Below are 20,332 nucleotides of genomic sequence, written 5' to 3' on the forward strand. Positions count from 1 at the left end.
CAATTGTGAAGGAGAGAGAAATGGAAGACTCACAGGAAGAGGAGAGTTTGATGGAGCAGAGCCCCCGAAACGAGACCGAGAAGGGACAGGCGGAGGAAGGAGGAGGGTCGGCTGGGATGCCAGGATGGGCCGTGGTCATGCAGGCCGGGATATTGGCGACCATAACATCGACCATAAAACTGAACACGGACACGATAAGGAACGATATTGGGAAGTTACGGGAGGAATTGAGGAAGGAACAGGAGGACTTCAGAGGTGAAATAAATACAGAACTCAAAATGGTGGAGGGGAAGATGGCGGAGCAGGACAGAAACGTAACCGAGTTACAAACAAGAATGGCGCAAGCAGAAGAATGGAACACGGAGATACACAAGGTATTAACAAGTGCGATTCAACAACAAGAAAAGATGGAGACAAAGATGTCGGACATGGAGGGGAGGTCACGGAGAAATAACATCAGAATATGGGGATTGAAAGAAGGAGTCGAAGGGGAATCGGTGACCCAATATGTGGAAAAGCTTATCAAAGAACAACTGAAGGAGACGGGACTGGAAAAAATGGAGATACAGAGGGCCCACAGGGCGTTGGCTCCGAGACCACAACCGGACAGACCACCGAGGGCGGTGATTATTAACTTTCTGAGATTCGAGGTTAAGGAATTGGTACTCAGAACCGCATGGACCAAGAAGATAGAAATTGAGGGGAAAAGACTGTCGTTTGATCACGATTACTCGACAGCGGTGGCAATAACACGCAGGTCTTACGCGGGACTGAAGAGAATTCTGAAAGAAAACGGAATGAAATTCCAATCACCCATGACCTCGCTAAGGATTCACTGGAAGGAAGGGACGGTGACATACGCGACGGCGCGGGAGGCGGCGGGGGAGATGAGGCGACGGGGGATGCAGATGGCGGAGGACGGAGAAGGAAGGAGACAGGAGGACCAGATGCTGAGCCTGCAGCAGAGATTGGAGAAAGCACGCAGGTGGTCCAGAGTAGGAGACCGAAACCCGGGAGAGGAGGGAGGAGAGAGGAGAAGGCCGAGGTGAGACGTGACAGACCGAAGGCGGAGACAGACGAGGAGGCCAGAGACGGAGAAGGAGGGGAGAGGAGGCGGGAGGAGACGAACGGATGAGTACACGCACAAGAGATTGAAAAAACTATCCAAATAGAGACAAAATATAGAAACTGAAATAACATATACATGAACACACATTCCCAGGTAGAGGCAGGATATAGGAACAAACATAACATAAACATGGTCACATAATACACATACTGATGAAGGAAATAAATGGAAATATAATTAGGTATAATAGACGGAACGCAGAACATGTTGAAACAAATACATAGACACACGCTGCAAGTGACACAGTTGGAAGGAATTAAGGGTATAAATAAACATCACATAGAAAATAGAGGGGAGGAAAAGAAAGTAAGAGGGGTACACAGAGGACACCACACACGTGTTTAGGAGAAAGGAGAGACATTGGAACATATGAGCCACATTGAGAGGGACCTAGGAAATGGGGATCTTTGAACAGAATGAAAGACAGAGCGCTTTTGACCAGGAGCTCGACAGCACTAAAAACAGTAAGAAGGCTGGACAAATATGACGAGCGGATGGGGGCAAGGGTTTCAGACCCCCAAGCCGTCAGGAGGAGGCCTCTCAATAGGAGAGCAGTTACTCCTCACCCACCAGCAGGGGACAGGGGGGGACAAAGGGACCCCCCGAACGCCTTGGGAGCACTTTATGTAAAGTTTATGTTTTTTATTTATGTTGATCATTATATGTATTCGGTGAAGAGAGCGGAGGCTACAACCGGAGGGGGGAATAACTGTAACATGGGGGGGACTAACAGACGAAAGAAGAAGAAAGATGACAAAGGTTAAAGGGATAAAAATGATGTCGTTAAACGTTAATGGAATGAATAATACGATAAAGAGGGGCAAAGTGATGTTGAAGTGTAAAAAAAGTGAGATGGAAGTGATTTTTTGCAGGAGACACATTTGATAGCACAGGATCATGAGAAACTGAAAAGATTTGGATATGAAAATGCATACTATAGTTCCTTTAAATGGACCCTGAGAAGAGGAGTAATTACGTTAATCAAAAACACAGTCAAATTTGAATTGATCAAGGAAGTAAGAGACACGGAGGGAAGATTTGTTCTGGTGAAGGGGAAAATGGAGGGTCAAATGGTAACGTTAGTGAATGTGTATGCACCACCGGAGAGTGAGAGGGAGCTATATGAGAACATTTTTGATATGATAGTGATGGAACTAGAAGGGATATTGATATGCGCGGGAGATTTTAATGTGGTACTGAATCACGACATAGACACCATAAGTACTAAGAAGAGACGGACACAAATCAGCAGATATATGAATATTCAAATGACGGAAATGGGAATTACGGACGTTTGGAGGGGGATGCACGCCATGGACAGGGAATACACACATTACTCACACCCACACGTGACATATGCGAGAATAGACTATTTTTTGATGACGACGGGGGACAGTTATAGGGTACGGGAGAGTAGAATAGGAGTAGCGGACATATCGGATCACAGTGCCATATATCCGACAGTAGATCTAGAAGGGAGACGGAGGAACACGATCTGGAGGCTAAATGTAGGAATACTAAATAACAAGGGGGTGGTGAGTGAGATCAAGGAGGAGATAGCCAGGTATAAGGAGGAAAATGACAACGGGGAGGTAGACCCGAACATTCTATGGGACACACTGAAGGTGGTGATAAGGGGGAAATTTATGGAGAAGACAGCAATGCTGAAGAAGGCCAGAACGGAGACATATCACAATCTGATACGGAAGCTGAAGGATCTAGAGAGGAGACACCAGATATCAAAAGAACAAGAAACGCTCGGAGAAATCAAGGAAGTAAAGGCCAGGATAAATAGGGAATTATTGACGGAAATAGAAAAGAAAGCGAGGTTCATGAAACAAACATACTATGAAGGGGGACCAAAAGCGACCAGACTGTTGGCTAGGAGAATTAGGACGCAACAGAAGCTAAACACGATACACACAATAAGGGATACAAAGACTAATGAAGTATTGAGGGACCCAGCTGAAATAGAGAGGACATTTAGAGAATACTATGAGAAGCTATACACACAGCCAAAGGCAGCGGGAGAAGAGGAAATAGAAGCTTATCTGGAGAAGCTAGAGTTACCATCGATAGGGAAAGAACAGAATGAAGAATTAAATAAAATAATTACGGAACGAGAAATGGAAGAGGCAATTAGTAGAGCTAAAAACAACAAATCTCCGGGGAGCGACGGATTCCCATCGGAATTCTACAAGACATTTAGAACAGAATTAGCACCCATGTTAGGGGCGGCATTCAGACACACGATGGAAGAGGGCAAAATGCCCCCCTCGTGGAAGGAAGCCATAATCACCACGATACCGAAGGAAGGGAAGGATAGAGAATTATGTAGTAGTTCCAGACCTGTGTCCATACTAGGGCTGCAACTAATGACTAATTTGGTAGTCGACTAATCTGCCGATTGTGTGTGTGTCTTACTCTGATCGCTGTGTGAGTGAGAGGAGTGTGTGTACTGTGTAATTTGTGTGTGTGTCTTACTCTGATCGCTGTGTGAGTGAGAGGTGTGTACTGTGTAATTTGTGTATGTGTGTGTGTCTTACTCTGATCGCTGTGTGTGAGTGAGAGGAGTGTGAATGTGTGTGTGTCTTACTCTGATCGCTGTGTGTGAGAGAGAGGAGTGTGAATGTGTGTGTGTCTTACTCTGATCGCTGTGTGTGAGTGAGAGGAGTGTGTATGTGTGTGTGTCTTACTCTGATCGCTGTGTGTGAGTGAGAGGAGTGTGTATGTGTGTGTCTTACTCTGATCGCTGTGTGTGAGTGAGAGGAGTGTGTGTGTAATGTATTGTGTGTCTAGTCTGATCATCATCTCCTGCAGGGGAACAATGTTTTCAATGTCCAAAATTTGCTATGGGATCATCATGTTATGATGTTGTCTGGAACCCTGAGAAGCCACTCTCACAAAGATAGATAGTGCACAAAAAAAAATAAAAAATTAAATAACGTTTTTTTTTTTTTATTTTTTAATGACTAATCGACGCAACAATTTCTCGTCGACGATTTTTTATAGTCGACGTCGTCGATTATGTCGACTAATCGTTGCAGCCCTAGTCCATACTCAACGTGGATTACAAGATGTATACATCAATAATATCAAAAAGATTCGAGACGTTTATGCCAGACATTATAGATGAAGATCAAACTGGATTTATTAAAGGGAGACAGACACAGGACAACGTGAGAAAGACATTACACATAGTGGAGGAGATACAAAAACAAGGAGGTAGTGCGGTATTGATTAGCCTAGATGCAGAGAAAGCATTCGACAGTGTGAGTTGGACATTTTTATATAAAACATTGATGAGATTCGGACTAAACGGGAGGGCAATGAAGATGATCAAGGCGCTATATCAAGAACCGACAGCGAGGGTTAAGGTGAATGGCAGCCTGACGGATAGAATCAGATTAGAGAGGGCTACCAGACAGGGATGTTGTCTATCACCAACGCTCTTCGCAGTTTTCATAGAACCACTGGCACAACTGATCAGACAGAACGAGGACATCAAGGGAGTAAGGATAAAGGGAACAGAATATAAACTAGGCCTATTTGCGGACGACGTGATAGTATACATGAGACAACCAGACAAGAGCTTCCCGGCACTGATGGATCTACTGAAGGAATATGGCCACTACTCAGGATACAAACTAAACGTGACAAAGACACAGACCTTAGCATGGAACTATACCCCAACGACGGAAATTAGGGAACAATACGGGATAAGATGGGACATGGACAAGATTAAATACTTAGGGGTGAACATCACGAGAGGGGTGGGGAAACTGTTTGAGGCGAACTATACACAGATAAATCAGAACATCAAGAGAGACTTAGAGAGATGGACAGTAATGCCCTTGGACTTCAATTCAAGAATAGAGGTCATTAAAATGAACATACTATCAAGATTACTGTACCTGTTCCAGTCGCTACCGATACAAATACCACAGAATCAATTCAGGGAGTGGGACAGACTGATATCGAGGTTCATATGGGCGGGGAGAAGATCACGGGTCAGATATAAAACACTACAACTACCAAAGGAAGAGGGAGGGATGGCAGTACCCAGCCTACAAGATTATTATTATGCAGCACAACTGAGAGCAGTGACGTGCTGGTGTAACGACAGATATGAGGCAAGATGGAAAGACATTGAAAAAGAAGGGGAGGGATACAAGATACAAGCTCTGGTGGGAGATAGGGAACTATTCAAAGAAAAGGAGGGACTGTTAGATCCAATCACCAAATGCACCTTGACCATATGGAACAGAGTAGTAAAAACACACAAATTGTAGAAACAGACAGGGGTTCTGAGATGGGTAGCACATGACAAGAGATTCAAGCCAGGGAGGTTGGACCACGGATTCATGAGGTGGGAGAGGGGGGGGGGGGGGGGCAACAGCGATATGCAAAATGATAGAGAAGGGGGAAATGCAAACATTACAAAAATTAAAGGAGAAATTTGGACTAGAAAACAGGGACCACTTCAGATATCTACAGATTAGAGATTACTATAATAAAGAAATAAGAGGGGACAAGGACGAAGAACAGAATGGAATAATTAAGATGATAGTAAGTTTTTTTGAGTAGGTATTATATTTGTATACCTGTTTACATTTACATTTACATTTACATTTAGTCATTTAGCTGACGCTTTTATCCAAAGCGACTTACAAGTTCTGTACGACAAGCCATCAGGAAGGGCACAACTCTATCAGCTGAGTAACAATGTTCATCAAAGTGTTGAGTGCTACAGTGTAGGTTAGTTTATTAGGACAAGTGCATGACAGTACGGTTAGTTAGGGTTAGATTTTCTTTTTTTTTTATAGTTTTTTTTTTTAATTCAGATAATGGTTGAAGAAGTGCGTCTTTAGTCGACGGCGAAAGATTGGACGTGATTCGGCTGTCCTAACTGGGGTGGGTAGTTCATTCCACCATTGTGGGGCAAGGACTGAGAATAGGCGACTTCTCTTTGATGACCCTCCCGGAGCTTGGATAGGAGTAGGTCTGAGGCGGCCAGAAGATGCAGAGCGTAGGGGTCTTGAGGGTGTGTAGTTAGAGACCATTGACCGGAGGTAGGCGGGAGCGGTTCCCTTTGCCGCACGGTATGCTAGGTCGAGGGCCTTGAAGCGGATTCGTGCAGCAATGGGGAGCCAGTGCAGGTCCCTAAGAAGTGGGGTGACATGGGCCGACTTCGGTAGGTTTGAGATCAGGCGGGCCGCTGCGTTCTGAATGAGTTGAAGAGGCTTAGTGGCAGTGGCCGGGAGGCCAGCGAGCAGTGCATTGCAGTAGTCGAGGCGGGAGATGACTGTTGATTGGACGAGGAGTTGGGTGGCTTCTTTTGTCAGGAAGGGGCGGATCCTTCTGACGTTGCTCAGGAGGAATCGGCAGGTTCTGGTCGTCGCTGCGATGTGAGCAGAGAAGTTCAACTGGTCGTCGAGGACAACACCAAGGTTCTTGGCGGTCGGGGACGCAGTCACAGCTGCATTCTCGACTGTGATTGAAAGGTCGGTTAGGGGGGAGGATTTGGCCGGCAGGTGGAGCAATTCTGTTTTGCTTAGGTTCAGTTTGAGGTGGTTGGACGTCATCCAGGCGGAGATGTCGGACAGACAGGCCGAGATCCGCTCAGAGACGTGGATATCTGAGGGAGGGAAGGAGAGGAAGAGTTGAGTATCGTCGGCATAACAATGGTAGGAGAAGCCATGAGACGTGATAATGTTACCCAGTGATTTAGTGTAGAGGGAGAAGAGAAGGGGTCCTAAAACCGAGCCCTGGGGGACACCCGTCCGCAGGGGGCGGGTGGCCGACAGGGTCCCTCTCCATGACACTTGGTAGGAGCGGTCATTGAGGTATGATGACAGCCATGTCAGCGCAGAGCCAGCCACTCCCATTCCTGCGAGGGCCGCAAGGAGGATCTGGTGGTTGACTGTGTCGAAGGCTGCAGATAGATCTAGGAGAATCAGGACAGAGGAGAGGCCTTTCGCTTTTGCTAAGTGAAGTGCCTCTGTGACCGCAATGAGGGCTGTCTCTGTGGAGTGACCAGTCCTGAAGCCTGACTGATTAGGGTCTAGGAGGTCATTCTGTAAGAGATAAGCAGTAAGTTGGTTTAAGGGCGGTACACAATCAGTCTTTGTATTAAGTACCTGGAAAAACAACTGAAGTGGAACCAGATAACTAACCATGCTAACCATGTAACCATTTATGTGCACTGCATTCTTTCTTATTGTGTTGTTAGTTTCATTTTTGTGTAAGTGTTGTTTGTCTATAAATGTTAATAAAAATTTAAGTTTAAAAAAAAAAAGAGGAACGTCAGCCATCGTGTGAAGCACTAACGTTGCTACCGCTAGCTGTATCTGGAGCGCTTTGACTGGGAGACTGCAATACGGATAAAACGGGAGTTTTGAAGCAAATGTTTATTCATATTGGCGGTACAGTACTTCCTCGCTTGCACAACATACTCTTGCCGCTAGGGCTGGGCGATATGACGATATTATATAAATATCGGGTACAGTTCATTAACGATACACTTTTTCAACGTATCGTGGATATCGTGATGTTTTGCCCAAGAGGATTGTGTCGCGTCAATCTGTCCACACGTTACTCGTTCATATCTCAGCCCGTGCTGAGATATGCCCATTCCGCGGTCTGTTAATAAAGTTTTCAATCAGACAGATGTATGGAAAGGCTTTTATTATAACATTCGTTGTAGTAAAATCATTATGCCTCATTTAGTCATCCTGTAGAGCACTGGTCTCCTACTCGACGGCCGCGGGGAGCTAACGTTAGTAGCTTTGTTGATGTTCAGCACACAGGACATTCAGGAAGTCAAAAACTAATAACGCTTGCCGATTGGTGCTAAGAACAGCAGGGCGGGTGCAAGCGGTGTGACGTCATTGGCAGACTCGACTGTCAATCAAAATGATTATGTTTCCGTCAGAATGAATGAATGAAAACTGTATTAAAAGGTTGCAGAATGGGTACAATACAGTACAGGAGGATGAAGACCAGAAAAAGACTTTCGGCTTTTTTACATAAGGGTCCTCCATTTTCAATTCATCAAAACATTTAGAGACATACATATATACAGTAGTTTCATAAAAATGCTAAAATGCTATTTATTGATTGATTGATTTAAAACTTTAACATATTGCAGAATGGGTACAGTACAGCTCAATACATACAATTGTTAAGGGGATGCAGACCAGAGAAAGACTTTAGTCTTGTTTACATCAGGGTCCCCCATTTTCAATTCATCATATTTCATATCTAAATCATATAATATCTCATATGCAATATATAATCTAATAATCTAAATCTAATATAAAAATGCTAAATGCATGGGTATTTTATTTTGTCTTTAATGTTAGCTTGCAAACTCAAATACTGTCTTGGTAAGCCTCATAATGAATTGTTTGGGGTAAAAAAGAAAAACATCGTGATGTGTATCGTGTATCGCCGAAAGGTCAGAAAATATCGTGATATCATATTTAGGCCATATCGCCCAGCCCTACTTGCCGCAGCTGTTATATTTAGCTGTATTATTATGTTTTTGGTGAAGCTCAACCAATATATCGAATGTGGTCAGCCATGATCCACAAGAAGGTGGTAAACTAGCAATTAGGATTCGATCGAACATTTCTTATCGAATACACGGTTCTTGGAAAACTCACTCACTCATTCACTCACTCACTCACTCACTCACTCACTCACTCACTCACTCACTCACTCACTCACTCACTCACTCAGTCACCCACTCACTTACTAACTCAGTTTAGTTTATTCCGACATAAAAATAATGCAAAGCTGAAATATACAAAGCTTCTCAAAGGATTGTCAAGGATAACGCATCAAAGGCAGAACAAATTGACATACAAAAAAGGATCACACGAGCAGACAGCACTCGTGTTCCAATGCGGTCCTTGAATGTAAACACCACACAATGGAAGGGCGGTGGCGGCAAGTCGTGCATAATTAAAAACATTCCTTCAAAATGAACATCATGAATCCAATAAATTACATCGAGAACAAGTATGTTTTTTTTTTATCCACTTTTTTCTCCCATTTTCTATATTTTCTCCCATCCCAATTTCGTATCATCCAATTCAACCCTCCCCTGTCACGAACGCTGTTTCTTGCCTCCCACAAGCCAGCTGCAATGTGGACTAAGTCATACATAGCACAAGTCCCCTCCGGTACTTGAGGTAACAGCAGTCGCATCTTTTCACCTGCGCAGCTCGATCTCTCAGTGGCGAGGAGTAACGCGTGGGAGGCTCACGCTGCCCCCGACACTTCCTGATTCTACTGCGCAGGCGCACCAACCGACCTGTAGGAGTCGCTGTCCACAACGCCCGATCCCCACCCATCAGTTTCCCACCCCCTAATACGGCCAATGTGTATTAGTATGGACGACCAGCTAAACTGAAAGCAATGTGGAGCGCTGGGCTCGAACAGCGAGCCCAGCGTCTCCGCATTCGTGGTGAGCGCCTTGCCCACTACGCCACGTAGCCGCCCCGAGAACAAGTATGTTTTACACACGTTATCAAAAACACAAGGCAACAGTACTACTACAATACTACAAATTACAATCAAAGGGTTTTATTGTAAAAACATAATAACATATTGTACAAACTCAAATCCTGAACCCTACCTAGAAATCACCCTTGACCCAGAAGGTGTGTTGGCCCGAGGCCTGTTCAACTGGTAACAGGCAGCTGATTCCAATCCAAGAACTCCAATCTAAGACAATGTTCAATCCAAGAACTCCAATCTAAGACAATGTCCAATCCAAGAACTCCAATCTAAGACAATGTCCAATCCAAGAACTCCAATCTAAGACAATGTCCAATCCAAGAACTCCAATCTAAGACAATGTCCAATCCAATAACTCCAATCTACGACAATGTCCAATCCAAGAACTCCAATGTAAGACAATATCTTCAACGTCATAAACAGCCCCCCCCATACCATGACAAACTGGAAGTGAGATTATGCCTAGGGCACCCACACTAACAATAAAATGTACACATAACTAAGCTTGTTGCTAGTGTCCTGCGGCAGTTCTTGTTCAACAAGTGAGAACACATTGGTGATCATGCTCTCCCCTCCTAAGGTGTTATCCAACGTACAGCCTAATTATTCACTGTGCTCTTGGTTGAGAATGACAGCGTTGCTTATCTCTACCCCGACTCCCTGTGCCTTGCCCGGGCTTAGATCCAAATAAAGTGGATCCTGTTTTGCCCAAAGCTTGTTATTCTAGAGGTGTTGATCTTTGAAAGCTACCTCTCCCAGTTTATCTAGAATTATGTTCATCACATTCTTGGTATGAGAAACCAACACGGCAAAACCACCAGCATACAATGATAAATTACATGAGCAAACTAAGCATTCTATATGACAAAAACAACACCACCCTCGCACTCACAAAGATTCACACACCACTACGCATACTCGCTCGCTCGCTCGCTCGCTCACTCATTCACTCACTCACTCACTCACTCACTCACTCACTCACTCACTCACTCACTCACTCACTCACTCACTCACTCACTCACTCACTCACTCACTCATGCACAAATAAGTGTACACACACACACACAGTAGTAATACGACAACAGCAGTTTTGTTAATAACTTAAGTGCCGCGTTGAAGTCGGCAGCTATGCAATCTTTGTCTTTGCCTCGCCCCACAGAACGATATCTTCGAATGGGCCCGGGACCACAGGGTTCACCACAAGTACTCGGAGACCGACGCCGATCCCCACAACGCCGTCCGCGGCTTCTTCTTCTCCCACATCGGCTGGCTGCTGGTGCGCAAACACCCGGACGTCATCGAGAAAGGACGCAAGCTGGAGCTCAGTGACCTGAAGGCGGACAGCGTCGTGATGTTTCAGAGGAAGTACGTGGTTCACAACGATAAAGAGTTCAGTAAAGTAAAGCAGGGAGTGTAGGATGTGTGTGTGTGTGTTGCTCGCTTCACTCTCAATAGGGAGGTGTAGTCTGATGTCACTTTGGACCGCCCGCGCGGTCCACCCGTTTAGGGATTTATCATTGGGAAAATGGATTATCGGCTATTGTAATAATTATGCCTCATGAACATTGGCAAGCTTTACATTTTTGCACAAAATGAGTTCCCTTCTATCACTAACATTATTGTTTAACCTGTTCCCCCTGTGCGGTCCATCGGCGGACCGCAAATGACATCTGGTCATAAATCAATATTTTTCAGTGTTTTTTCAAAAAATTGCGATTTTAATTTCAAACGTATTCAAGTATTATCACTAACATGTCACAACAGCATGTAGAATGCATATTATCATCAATACGTTAGTTTAGCAATAGGTTAAAAGTGTCATTAGATAGATTTAACTTTTCGATTTGGTGAAGTCTATTCCGAGAGGGCGACCATTTTGGACATTTTGAACCATGGGAATTGTAGTCATTTTGTAATACACATCGCTAGCTATCGATCAGCGTTGGAATTTTTCCAAACTACACTTCCTGAAGGGATCTATGGGGTTCAAGGTTCAGAGTTCTGTATGAATTATTTCAATAACTGTTAATATTCGGGATAATAAGCCACAAAAGGTAACGTTTTTGACAAATATTGAAAGGCTTTCAAGTTTCTCTTCCCTATTGTTAACATGTAGGAACAATTAGATCTGAAATGAGTTTCAAAACGGTTGCACTGTGGGGAAAATAAAAAAGTACAGTAGATTACAGTAGATTTCATTATCTGTTCTTATGCACGCCTGGTGATACTAAATCCAAATTGAACTCGGGCATTTGAAAGATAATAATGTATATAAATGTGCGAATTGGCTATGTAAGGGATAATGTATAGCTACGAGGTCATTGTCGCAAAATAATTGACCGACACGTAGTTTAAAATACCGAGCCGCTTCGGCGAGGTGTTTTAAACGTCAGTGAAGGTCAATTATTTTGCGACAATGACCGAGTAAAGCTATACATTATCCCGCTTATTACATGGCTAACTTACTAACAATATACCTAATTCATTTGACAAATCGCAGTTGTTCTGTGGCTCTGTCAGCCCAAATAAAGTGATTATTATTATCGCGGGCAGCCTCTGTGTTCTGGCTCCGCTGTGTTCTGGCTCCGCTCGTCGCTCCGCCCCCTGTCATCGCCGGCAGCAGAACGCCGGCACGGCAGTGTCTAATTGCACTGAAACAGTGTGTCAGTGGGCTTGATTGCGAACAGCTGCGCACAGCGGTCATTATTGAAAAAACAGCGGTCATTATTGAAAAATAATGACCGCAGTCGGGGGGCTATTGACCAATCACAAGCAAGCATTTCGGCGAATGTGAAAACGCCATGTAATAAAATAAGGTAATTTATATGCCTCCTATTCTATATTCTATAATAATATTTCAAATTGCATTGGTCCGGATGGGAGAATTCAGTACTCTATCTACAGAACCTTCTGTTTAATCATCTTCCCTTTATTAATTTCCTTAGATATTTTGTACACATGATCTCAAGAAGGTACTGAACGAGATCACGATTTTAATGTTTGGTCATTATTAGCATGGTGTTATTCACTGTAAAAAATGCAAAGAAAAACCATAATTCATATTCTCCTTTGTTTCATCACAATTCAAGCAAGCTTAGTAATAGACACAATATTTCTGACACTGTGAATACATTCCCTGAGGTCCGTAGATGTCCCTAGATACCAAGAATATGCAAATTGCCCTTGTAGAAGTGGAGCAATATTCCCAGGTATGGCGGATTTTCAGAAAATAGGCTCCGGGTGGAAGAGGTTAAGCATTTTTGGTTGAAAGAAAATGTGATGTAATTATTTTACGATTAATTGCGAATATTTTCATGTTGATCTATACATTGTGGATGAATACGCAAAGAAAGGTACACCATGCAAATGTTCATGCTTTATTTGTTTTAAACGAGACTATTTAGAAATGGGCAATGGGGAAATACATTGCGATTTCAAGCGAGGTGGACCGGCCGGAAACAACAATGGCGTAACCACTACACCTCCCTATAGTGGCAGTGAATCCTTTTTTAATTTTGGTTGTTATTATTAAAGATACAGTACAATGATGTTTGAATTCAGTCTTAAATTGCTTATGGTGGAATGTTAATGTCATAAGTATAGTTTTTATTCCAGCTTCAGAAGTACAAGTGTTTTCTGTCACCCTCTCTGAGCACAGCCAACTCTCAGTAGGCTGAGGGGGCGTGACCTTCTGTTCACTAGACATTATACATACTCCTCCTCAGCTGCTCAGTGACTGCAGCTAGATGGGACTCATGGGCCAATCAGAGCAGCTAGATGTGACTGATGGGCCAATCAGAGCAGCTAGATGTGTCTGATGTGCTAATCCGAGTAATTTCCGAGTAATCTTAGCAGATCAATGGCTTGATTTAGTTGATATCCAGGGGGAGAGACATCAAGGGGCTTACAGTTGTACCATTTTGGGTAATGTTACATCAATATACCTTCTGTAAAAAAGAAGATTTTCATCGTACCATATCTTTAAATTAAGTAATTAAAGGTGCACTAACCAAGATTTACATTATTTGTAGTGAGAACGACGGAGACTCAACCCTACCTCAGACTCCACCCTCGTTCTTCATTCCAATAATTAAAACCCTTGTTCATCTTTAAGATCGTATAGCCAATTTGGGCTTGGACTTATAGCAAAAATGGGAGGTGGAGACCAGAACAGCCTCCACTCCACCAACCTAATGTAGGTTCCAACCTGTCATTGTGGTTTAACCAGGTAACATTTCTAAAAGGACCAGCTGGTAGGAGCCACATATTAGTTTCTCCATTGATTCCAGCTGCTTACTTCCATGATATTATAGGCCTCAATGATGAGGAATATGAGGACGCTGTGTCCGTTAGCTTAAGCGTATGCGGTGAACTCCCATTTCTGCTGTTAGATGATCATTTACCTTATTTTATTCATCACAATTATATACAAATGAATGGCTAAAACAAGTTTAGTCTTGTTTATTATATCAATAACAAATGCACAGCCAACAGTCATGCATACATTTTTAAATCATCGAGGTTGACACAACAAAGTTTCAAAAACATATTTCCATTGTGGACTTCGTTTAAAAGACAAGATGAATAGTACATAGTACACAATAGTACAATATAGTATATATGTATAATATAAAATGAGCTCACAGATCACATCAGCTCAAATAGGGATACTTCACAACATCCTGAGTGTAAAAGGAGTGGTTTTACTCTGCCATGTTACACAACATCCCCATATTTACCTTCAGCTTGAAAGACCTAATTTCCTCAAAACCTGTTTGTTTAATTTGCAATTCCAACTTATTCACTGATCCCAAAACAGTTTTGCACACATTAATTTAGTTTGACAGTTATTGAGAGTAAATGAGTTTGAATTACAGTGATGTCACAATTAATTACAGCAGCATTAAATATGTAGATGAAAACATAGCAATACCTTGTCTTATGGACTGCTACCTTATCATTTCATTGAGCTGTAATTCACACAACACAAGGATCCAAGGGCCCGATGACATCACTGGTGGCCATAGTCAAACTCATTTACTCTCAATAACTGTCAAACTAAATTAATGTGTGCAAAACATTCATCAGTCATCACACACATAATAAACGTCTCCATAAAACAGGGACACGTCCCCAAGGACTTCAAAATTGCGAGAGTGACCCCTCTGCACAAAAAGGGCAGCAAATTAGACCCAGGCAACTACCGCCCTGTTTCTATTCTTACCTCCATCTCGAAAGTCATGGAGAAAATAGTCTACGAACAGGTCGAAAAGTACCTGGCGGAAAAAAATCTAATCTACGAATTCCAATCTGGCTTCAGAACGTCCCACTCCACTGACACATGCCTTCTCTATTTGAACGACCACATCAAACAAGAGGTGGAAGCGGGCAAATACTGCGGCATGGTCATGCTGGACCTACAAAAGGCCTTCGACACTGTCAATCACCCCATTCTGATTGACAAGCTAAAAGCAATTGGTTTTGATAGTTTATCAGTGAGCTGGATGCAATCCTACCTGGAGGGGAGAGAACAGATGGTGGAGGTAAATGGTACTCTATCCCCCCCCCCTCACAGTGAGCTGTGGTGTTCCACAAGGAAGCATACTAGGACTGCTACTGTTCCTAATTTATGCAAATGCCATGTCGTCAGCCTGTGACTGCAACTTGTTCCTGTTTGCGGACGACTCAGCCGTGCTGGTCTCTGACAAGAACAAGTTGCAGGTTGAAAAAACCCTCAGCTCGGAACTAGGCAAGATCTGCATATGGCTCGCTGATAACAAACTATCATTACACATGGGCAAAACAGAGTCCATTCTCTTCGGTTCAAATAACAAACTCAGCAAGACCGACGGCTTCTCAGTTACAGTGGGTGACAATATTGTCACAAGGAAAGATGAAATTACCTACCTGGGTTCCATCCTAGAGGCAAATCTTTCCTGTGACAAAATGGCATCCAATGTAATAAAAAAAGTCAACCAACGAACTAGATTCTTGTACCAGATCTCCTCTCTGGTAAACAAGAATATCCTGAAGACTCTGGCAGGAGCACTCATTCAAGGGTACTACGACTATGCTAGCACCTCATGGTACCAAAGCACCTCAAAGGCGCTAAAAACAAGATTACAAACATCACAAAACAAACTGGTCAGACTACTACTTGACCTTACCCCTAGAACCCACCTCACCCCTGCCCACTTTGACAACCTAGGATGGCTTAGAGTAGACGACAGAGAACAGCAACTTGCAATGGGCCTGGTCTACAAGATACACTATACGACTAAGGTACCCATGTACATGTCAAAATACTTCCCAAAGGTCAGTGAACACCACGACCACAACACCAGAGGAAGCTCAACAAATCATGTTAAACCCAGATTCGGCTCAAACAAGGGACTAAACACGTTTCGCAATTATGCCACATCAATGTGGAACGCCCTACCCAAAGCTGTAAAGGAATGTGAATCCCTACCCACATTCAAAACCGCTCTTAAAGAGCACCTACGGGAGGCTGCAATTCGAAACTGGCCACCGTAAATGTCCAAACCCCCCACCCCCTCCTAATAGACAGTCTCCTCCCCACCGCATGTATATATTCTCTCCCCGCCGTATGTATATTTCTCTCCCACCCACCCCCTCCAAATGTAGTCTCCTCCCCACCGTATGTATATTTCTCTCCCACCCACCCACCCCCTCCTAATGTACAGTCCCCTCCCCATCATATGTATATACTCTGTCAGGATCTATGGGTAACAGTACTGTATATTTGAATACCGTTTATGTCACAAATGTATCAGTACTAAATACCTGTATGTTCCTATGCCATAAATGTCATGTATGTTGTGTATGTCTTAAATGTCAATATGAATTGAAAATGGGGGACCCTGATGTAAACAAGACAAACGTCTTTCTCTGGTCTGCATCCCCTTAACAATTGTGTGTATTGAGCCGTACTGTATTGTACCCATTCTGCAATCTGTTAAATAAAGTTTTCATTCATTCATTCATTCATTCAACTGTTTAGTTTTTGAAAGTGTGAGATTATGTGCAAAATAAATCAGCGTTGTTCAAATTTAAGTCAAGAATGACATACTGTAGGTGGGGAGATAACATTGGAGAGAGTGAAACCTATGATTAGTCACTGTTATATATTGTCTCATTGGGCAAACTAGTGAAACTGCTCAATTAAACTATACTCTTATTCTTCTGGGGACTCCCTGGAGCCTCTTCAAGGACCCCCTCATTGAGAACAACTGCCCTAGAGGCAGGAAGAAAAATATATACAAATCACCAATCCCTTTACAGTCCTGATCATCTGCAACAAAACGTTTTTATTCTGTCTCTCTATGAAGATGCAAATGAAAGGCAGTTATTATTGCACGTCACCGAAGTACTGAGTAAAAGTACAAGGTGGCATTCCTCTCACGTGTACCTGTACTTTTGCCCCACAAGGTATTACAAACCGTCCGTCCTGGTCATGTGCTTCTTCATCCCCATGTCCGTGCCTTGGTACCTTTGGGGAGAGTCTCTGTGGGTGGCCTACTTCATCCCCGCCCTGTTGAGGTACACCATGGTCCTCAATGCGACCTGGCTGGTCAACAGCGCTGCTCACATGTGGGGCAACAGGCCATACGACCACAGCATCAACCCCAGGGAGAATAAGTTTGTGACGTTCAGCGCCATAGGTATGAATCCTTTTATTTATTTATTTATTTTACAAGAATGCTATTTTATACACAAAAGATTAAAAAAACATGTGTGCATTTCCTGCCATCATCGCAGCTCATTGGCCTTGGGTGTCATTTAATGATGATCTGTTATTTGATTGCAATCACCTGTTGTTTGCCTACCAAGCTGTCTGCAATGATGATGTACAGTAATTGACCCATCTCAAGCCCCACCCTTTTTTTTATCCTCCAATCACAACTGAGATAGGAATATTATGAACAGGGACACCCTTGATAACATGACTAGTCTCTTATTAATCACTTAAATTAGCTTGAATGACCCATAAAGACCATTCAGTTGAATCACATAGTCATTACTTACAAATAGATTTTCATTGGCTACAAATGTATTGATTACAATTTCCCCCTCTTTTCAGGTGAGGGATTTCACAATTATCACCACACGTTCCCCTACGACTACGCCACGAGTGAGTTCGGCTGCAAGTTAAATCTGACCACCTGTTTCGTCGACCTGATGTGTCTCCTGGGCCTGGCAAGGGATTGCAAGAAGGTGTCCCGCGAAGTAGTCCAGTCCCGACTACAGCGCACCGGAGACGGAAGCCACAGAAGTGGCTAAAGGTTTTTAAAAAAATATCAAGTCCAGCTTTTGAGACAAAGAGAGACGAAGCAAGCAAAATACAGTGTAATTTTTGGAGGAGCTTTTATTTATTTGTTTCTCTTTTGTGTAGCTACAATCAAGGCCTCGCATTGCTTCGAGGACTGTATATTTCCTGCTATTCAGGAGGCAAACGTCAGCCTTATAAGGGTGTTGAACTTTGTTTTCCATGTGGTTTGTAGCTGCAACAAAAGACTATAGTGTAAAGTGGGTTGCCAAAGCTCCTAGTGTAGCCATTTCCCCTGCCCCTTTCAGCAGCGTGAATAGACCATCTTATAGCTCAACACAGCTCATTTTGTTGCAATGATACAAACACATTGCATAGGCAATCAGAGAAAGGTGTCCGGACTTGTGTCTATGATTTACAGAAAGTAGCTTAATTTCAATAGCCAACGACATTCTCAGCCAATTTGGCACTATACAGTATGCTGTCCATAGATTTCATGCAATGTGAGTTGTGTGTGTTTTATTAATAGTCTTTCAATCATAATAATATTTTCAATGAATAAGAGCACTCCAAGTATATTTATTTGGATACCATTGCCTTTTTGTTTTGACATTGTAATAGTTTACAATGAAGTGTTTACAGTGTAAGTTAACTGTTTTTTCTTTTTCGTTGTGTGTGTTATTTCATCCGAGAAGTTTCTAGTCTAGATTTAAAAAAAAAAGCAGCGACAGCATGAATCACTGTCATGTCCTGTTGAAAAACACTGGCTATGCGCTTAACTCATTCAGCGCCGGAGCTTAATCCGTGAGATGGTGCTAGAACGCCACCGCTTTAATCAATGGGGGGACTGCGAGATTTGCGAGTGCTTAAAATATATCTTAAATTATAGATATGGGTCTAATACACTCGTCGATTATCAGTGAGTTGCTTCCAGTCAACATGTACAAAACGGATTGTTTTTTCATCGGTACATTTCCGTTTTATACCGTTTTGAATACGAGTATAGTTTTGGTGATTTCTAGTAATCCCAGGAAAAGACGATAATAGCCCTTTAGTGGAATACACAAAACACTAAATCTTTCGCCTGATTATCGATTATCTTCCTGAAATCAACGCTAGATCATCATTATTATCCTTCCTCATGCAAGAATGAAAAGAGCCCTGGACCGCGGGGCTCCTCCCCCCCCCCCCCCTCCCGCCACCAACGGCACACATACACACAGAGACAGCGTTGATCGGGGTAGAAATAAATATCAGATCAATGATCAAATTTATATATAGTGTTCTTACCTTGTATCTGATGTAATGCAAAATAAATAATCCAATTATCTGATCGCCATTCCAAATACTGCTCATGGAGGTCCGTACCACATTACCGACCGTTACACACTGACGGGCGGGCGGGGTTACTGTTGGCATGCATCGTTGTTGAGGCCTACCTCGCCTGAGTATTTAAACCTGCCTGCACGGCTCGTCCCAGAAAAGAAACTACACCATTCCCAATGGGGTGCAATACCAGCTGGAAGGCATAGGCGGCGGTATTTGCCCTTTTGCAAGCTCAGACCCATTCCCAACGATAACATCAGGCTGGATGGATGCAAATGAATGGATATCGCTAATAAAAGAAATAACGATTAAAACCCGACTATACTCGGGTTTGGCGCTGAACGGTCGGCGAGTTAACCCGACTATCATCGTGACTGGCGCTGAATGAGTTAAGAGTGACTAGATGATAAAAATCAAGTCAACAGAAACCTTAAGGCTTTACCCCAAATACCTGACTGTGCTGACAGCCGTCGTACTAAACTTTTATTGGAGATAGTGAAACAATGCGTTTCCATTTGATGATTTAATAGACATTATGTTTGAATATTGTTGTAATATATATACGCCGAATTAAGACAAATTTGCAGAACAATGCAACGTGGATGAATGGAGGCCTCCCGTGGAATGTTTGCATGGTTCTCAATCTTCCAACATGGCTGCCTGTAATGTAGCAAACGTTGTTTTGTAAATGGCAACGGTTGCTATGTGCAAAACAACAGTTGCTATGTATGAGAAGTATCGACATTAAAGTAATAATTTTACCTGCTCTACCACTGCACAGAAATTAGGTATTTTCTTTCTGGAGTGGTTACCAACGGTTATGGGCAGCCATCCTGGAAGAAAGAACTATGCAAACATTCCGCACGAGCCCTCTATCCGTGCATGTTTTTAGCGTTTAAATCAATCTCAGGACCACTTTAGGGACCTATAATGGCAAAACAAAATGTAAACTGCCATTCATTGTTATCCATCAAATGAAAACTGTGTAATCGATGTTACTTTAATCTCATACCAAGCAAAACAACTTGGTGTTTCTGATAAATATGTACATATTTGTACCCAGA

At 43.0% G+C, this 20,332-nt stretch overlaps 1 protein-coding gene across 1 annotated transcript in view; it reads left to right on the forward strand.

Annotated features, from left to right (window-relative positions):
• scd (stearoyl-CoA desaturase (delta-9-desaturase)) overlaps nt 1-17,956 on the forward strand; it is a gene marked incomplete at its 3' end in the record, with an annotated part of 29,056 nt that extends 11,100 nt beyond the window's left edge. The window contains exons 3-5 of the mRNA XM_084323845.1: nt 10,815-11,020; nt 17,105-17,337; nt 17,757-17,956. Coding sequence (XP_084179971.1) covers nt 10,815-11,020; nt 17,105-17,337; nt 17,757-17,956 — 639 coding nt within the window. The remainder of the gene's footprint in view (nt 1-10,814; nt 11,021-17,104; nt 17,338-17,756) is intronic.
• Nucleotides 17,957-20,332: the final 2,376 nt, after the last annotated feature.

The sequence above is a fragment of the Notolepis coatsorum genome, assembly GCF_963971535.1.
Source record: "Notolepis coatsorum genome assembly, chromosome: 10".
Lineage (NCBI taxonomy): Eukaryota > Metazoa > Chordata > Actinopteri > Aulopiformes > Paralepididae > Notolepis > Notolepis coatsorum.